We start from the raw sequence: 6,000 nt of genomic DNA on the forward strand, positions 1-6,000 counted from the left end.
CTTGAGGAACAGATGCGGGATCTATCTGCTACCCACTAGTCATGGGGACATTGGCCCCTGGGGTCTCACCTGCAGGGGTGGCTCCGAACACTCTGACCACAGGCACTCTCCGTACATCGCGGTCCCTGAAGTGGGATTTGGTGACATCCAAGCCAGGAAGTGGAGCAGCCAAATAATAATCCGCGGTGACCAGGCGCAGGGAGAACATCTTCTGGGGTTGAGCCCCCTCCCCAGGGCACCAGACCCCCTTCTTACTTCACCAGTCCTGCACAATCTGCCACATGAAGGGCTGAGCTAAAAATAAATGACATTCACTGGCTCTATGTTTACATCTTGCTCACACACACTGATATTGTGACTTATTGCTAAGCACTCTGGAGGGCGGCTGGTCGCTATTCTCTATAGACACACACATATATAGACACAAGTCTTTTCCTATAGACGGCTCGCTCGCCTCCTTTCTCTATCAGGACGTGTCTCACTGTTTCCAGCTCCGTGTCACGTGCAGGGAACCGGTCACACGCTGCCTGCCCCCGGGAGCCTCATGCTGCGAGCGCGCCCCCGCGCCGGTCCTCGCACTCCGTGTTGCGTTCCCCCCGGGCCAGGCTCGCGAGTCTTCCGATCACGGCTCTGGCTGCAGCGGCCGCAGCTGTTGTTGCCATGATTGTGACGTCACGGGGAGGGAGAGTGACAGGCAGGTGGGGTTGGGAATCTGGGCGTGGCCTCTGTACACATAATAGGAGGGGTTACGTGCTACCCACGCCCACGACTGAAGGCATATGGTGGTGGTAGTAATAACCCTGGCGGGTCTAAATACAACAAACACGGAAGCGCTGCGGGACGGGGGGGGGAAGGGTAGTAGGACAGGAAGTGCTGCGGGTGTGTTTTTGACCCGTGTACGTATTGCTACGTTTTTACTGCAGTTTTACTACACTTCCCCCTCCATAGGAACGGCGGTCACGTGACACTGAGTGAGGACAGATGTGTGCAAACTGCGGCAAAGGAAGCTGAGCCCCCTCAATGTTAGGAGTCAGTGTGAGGCTATAATTAGGGCTGGGGGGCTCGTGCAGGGTGCCGGCGTGCCGCACATAGCTTTGTATTCATTGCTTGCCATTCACATGAGGTTAAAGTATGCTGGGAGGAACACATTGCTTTTTATAGTAACATAGGAGAGCCCAAAAAGGGGCTTCATGCTTGGAAATGACAAGACACGGGGCTGTGAGGCATGAATGTCAGAGGGTGACAATTCTATTAAAACCCCTTATTTATCCTTTACACCATTGTGTTACTGTAACACAAATATTTGTGGAAATGTGTGCGTTCCTTCCACCCCAAATCACCTTACCAATATAGTGCTGCATACATTGCATGGGGCTGCAGAAAATGCAGCAGCTGCAATATTTTGTGTAATGCGCTGCATTCTGAAACCCCATCAAATAAATAGAATAGTGAATGCAGCGCATATGCCACATGATCAGTAAAAACGCGCCACATCCCCATACTGTACATCACCTTTTAAATTAAAAAATAATTGGCCGTGCACAGGTAACACTTAACACACAATTTACTTCGGTTTTGGAAATTGAGATTTGATTTTCAGGACAGAATAAACTATTAAACAAAACTAAAGTTCACCTTTTAGTACCCAGTTTTGCCAAAAATAATACATTTTTGTTCCATAAAATGCACTAGGGCTTATTTTCAGGTGATGCCTTTTTTCGTAAACAACAATCGACATGTCTTAACCCCCCTAGCATTCTAATTCTGTCTGTATTTCCATGCAAAAAGCGTTACATTTGTTTGCATGGAAATTTATTTTACATTGTAGCCCTTTTTGTATTGAATCCAATACAAAATGATTTAAATTTGCCGCCACACCTCCCGCCCGCACCTAAGTCACCTGGGAAACCCGGAGATCGTCTCTACACATGCCAAGAGAAGATCGAAGGAAGAAGACGTGCCCGGAAGAGGTGCAAGGACCAGCAGGACGACAAGGGAGCAAGGTAAGTGGGCTTTTTTATGTTTTAAGCGACCCTGAGTGTGATGAGTAGTAAATCCACCCCGAGTCACACCCGGGATTACCGCTAGAGGGGTTAAACAATAAAATCAACATTTATTCAAATAGAGTCATGTCATCACATTCTGGAACAGCATCATAACTCTCCAAACCCTGAATTCCATCTTGAATTTCTTGTGACTCCACTTCCTTTTGAACCATTGGCCCCAATTTCTCATGTCTAGCAATACTGCTTTCCTTAAATGAGCACCTCCTGTCCATGTATTTATATATATTATAGCTTTATTTTGAGGAAAGGCTTATATTTGGAGCATCCTCAAAAATATGGAAAAATCATGCTAGGGCTTATTTTCGTGGAAACGGTAGCACAGAATCATTGAGGTCATTATTGAAAGGGACATGCGATACCCCTTCAGCAGTAATCCCTCCTACCTGCCTGGTAGCTCTGCATTTCCAGCTAAAAGCTTAGTGCTGGCGTTGGTGGCCAGGATATCTGATATTTCCAGTTTCTCCTGCGTGTGTTAGGAATAGATAAATGAGAGATATTTGTCATCCTGGCCTTGGCCATTAAAAATGGTCTAGAGGAAAAGAAGATGGCGTGCCCTGCAAGGAAACAGGGACAGGAAGAATCATGGGTTTAGCAACGCTCTACAGGTAAGTATGTTTAGTAACATTTTCCTTTAAAATAAAAATCCCCAAACACTTTAGCTTATTGACCTTTTCATGAAGTTTCAGATAGTTTGTCAACCCTAAATATTAGTTTAAAATCATTTGAAGTGGAACTAAAGTAACAATTGTGAGCAGGCAGGTTTACTTATAGCTCTCACATCTTCACCCAGACCTCCTCTGGGTTCAGAATCTCCAGCTATCTCCATTAGCCAGGCTGGACTGAAGTAAAACCTTCACAGGCATTCAGTCCTTCCCCGGATCCAGCTATGTCGGGATCATTCACCAAGCTGCACGTTGTAGAGAAGATTGCAAAGATAAATTTGTTTTATTGCAGAGAAGTCGTGGCCTGTCCCTTCTGCAATAATCCCCTCTACCTGTCTGATCACTCCAGGTATCTGACAAAAAAGTTTAGCTGTGCATGTAGTGTCAGCTTTGGTTGCCTAAATACCCAGCAATCCCGGATTCCCTGTGCTTTCCGGGAATGAATGAACAGTGCACAGGAACTACCACATCCCATCCTGGCCAATCAAAATGACCGAAGATGTTGACAGGAGGAGGAGAAAAAGAATATGGTGGCACCCTGTGAGGCAGCAAGGACGGGCAAGTATTTCAGGGTTTTGTTCTGGTTTTTTTAAAATTAAATTATTTTATTTTTTTAAAATCAATTATAAAAGTTACCCCCAGAGAGGTATTGAAGAGGTTGTGCCGAAGCCACCTGACCATGCACCTAAGATTTTAAGGAAGTGCAATTTTAAAGGATATTCCTGTGACAACAAATGTCTATGGGGCTGATTGCAAACTTCCTTGGACATAGCCAGACAAGCCAGCAAGATCCTGGCGGATCCACGGACGATGTACGACGAGCATTCATAATGGAAGTGAAGGGTGAGAGAGCGCAGCAGGGTGCCACTCCGTCCTTCTCCGCCTCCCCTCTCCAAAGAGCAAGACGATGCTGTATGTACAGCGCTCTTTCATGCATCATGCAGTAGTTAGTCATTGGAAAGGATTGAAAGATTCTTTCCAATGACAATTATTGCACGTGTATATAGCCTACGTTTTTGGTCCTTCTATATGTCTTTGCTGATGCTTGATCTGGATATAAATCCTAGCAATCAGGGGATTCCCTGCAGAACACATTATATGGAACTTGCATATTCAGGAGAATTGTAATTCACCTAATCCATTAATTTACAGTCATTATAAGATCAATTTATTTGTCTCCTACATAAGATGGGTAAGTGAGGTCATGTTGTCTTTTCATGAAACTTAGTTCAGCAGAAAACTTCCTCCATATGTTTGCTTACCAAATCAGGTAAACCTACCTAAAGCAAATACATCTATAAATCTTTTTCCTGTGGTATTCTGTGACATGACCCTTACATGGTGTTTATTTAGTAAGATAAGGTGCAGCCTCGCTTTCTTCATCCAATGAACATCTGATCAGCACTGAGGGCTTACGGCATCAATCGGTCTAATTTCTGTCTGTTGCCATGGCAAATTCATTACATAGGAAGGCTGTGAAGCTTTTACTCTACCTCCTCCTCCTCCTCATACATTTATCACAGCACTGTACTCTGCTCCTACATATTATGTATTTCCTAGATTTATCAAAATATGCTAATGATTTTTACTGCTCCGCTGCCATTTGCAATAGTAGAAGACAAAGGCAACTAAAATGCAAAATTGTGTTATGTATTTAGCAGAAAAAGAAATACAAATTTATTTAAGCTTACAAATAAAAAAATTGAAAGTACTCTGCTTATGTAAAATGTATATTAAATGGAGGAGAAAAAAAACAATTAAACATTAAAATGCTAAGCAAATACTGTTGATTTAAAACACTGTAAATTTAAAAAATACAGTACATAAAAAGATCATGATCCATGCTTTTTATTTATATTTTTATTCAGATAGACACAATAAGTTACAGAATTGTAATGATTTTTAATATTGTGTGTAAATGATTTGAAAATGTTAGCTCTATATATTGTTTTTGGTATGCAGATTGGGTGCCTAATTTTGCTAATTACGTATGTAAACTATGTTTAGTATTTTGTTGTATTGCTCAATGGCTATGATTTACTATAAAAGTCTCATAATGCAAATATAGCAGTCTAGTCTGACTGATTGAAAGCACTTCACTCTGTTAATGGGTGGGTTTTATTCCAGCAGTAGTTGATCTTGGAGAATAACTCAGTAATGTAAGGGTAGCTGCATGAGGAAGAAGGAATCTATTTGTGTTTTTTGTAATTCGTAGTAATTCAGAATTCTTGTACAGTAAGATTCCACAAAGGCTCATTTGAAGAGAAGCTATCACTTCCTATCTGGTAAAGCTTGTCAGACTATTACAGGAAGTGAGGGAAAATCTCTCGAAGACAACACAGACAGGAGTAAAAATGCTCCCTTTTAAAAATAAAAATTCAAAAGCGATTTCTAGCTTTTTATTTTTGTCAGTTTCCCTGTTGTGGATTCTCCCTCACTTCTTATCTGGTAAATTGTTGTTGTGCTAGACGTGGACGTAAGGGTAAATCTCAAAAGGCCATTTAAGAGTAGTAAATCTGACAGGGGATCTTTTCCCACTCTATCAAAACAAAAAAAAAATGTTTTTCGTATATATAAACTTTACAGGACAGGGGTTCCTAACTCCAGGAATTCAACAGGGTAATTCTCTGACTTTGTAAACCATTCCTTACTTCATTTATTACTGTCTGTTACAACAATAATAAGAATTGTGCATATCGTGGCCCTAAAGGACTGAACTTTAAGAACGGCTTCTTTAAGAGATGGTTGGCACTTCCATTCTTTGACTCTCAGACTCTCAGTTTTATCTAATTGCAAAATATAAGCATAAAGTAGATAACTATTTTATTGGACGCAGAAGCAAAGTCTGTCAAACCCATGGTTTGTACTAATTTCCTGTTAAAAAGAGGCCTATTACATAAGACATAAGAAATGTATCTTTCATCAAAATTACATTATTCTCTTAAGGTGTTTCATGTCTCATGTCTTGTCTTATACCTCAATACTGTTTTATCCAGATCTTCTGAAAAGGCCAAGAAATTCCCACATAAGAAAAAAATTTCAATATTTTGTAACTGTAAGAATTTCCAAAGGCACCTAACTTTTTCCAAGAACCAGTAGCTAGACAAAATGGGTCTTCTTCAAAGGAAAGGAAAAATCCTGTGTATGCCAGAATGGAAAAATATCTTTGTGTTTTTCCTTTAAAAATACTTCAGGTGCAGAAAATACTTGATCTGTCACAAGTTCAATGTATTTCTCACTTTCTGTCTGAACTGACATCATATTGCTTATGT

The 6,000-nt window shown here is 41.4% G+C and overlaps 1 protein-coding gene across 1 annotated transcript in view; it reads right to left on the minus strand.

The window, feature by feature from the left end:
- Positions 1 to 661, minus strand: part of REV3L (REV3 like, DNA directed polymerase zeta catalytic subunit) — an 85,024-nt gene extending 84,363 nt beyond the window's left edge. The window contains 1 exon segment of the mRNA XM_072408770.1: positions 70 to 661. Coding sequence (XP_072264871.1) covers positions 70 to 208 — 139 coding nt within the window. The 5' untranslated portion in view covers positions 209 to 661.
- Between the last annotated feature and the right edge of the window lie 5,339 nt (positions 662 to 6,000).

Source organism: Pyxicephalus adspersus, chromosome 4, assembly GCF_032062135.1.
Source record: "Pyxicephalus adspersus chromosome 4, UCB_Pads_2.0, whole genome shotgun sequence".
NCBI classification, from domain to species: Eukaryota; Metazoa; Chordata; class Amphibia; order Anura; family Pyxicephalidae; genus Pyxicephalus; species Pyxicephalus adspersus.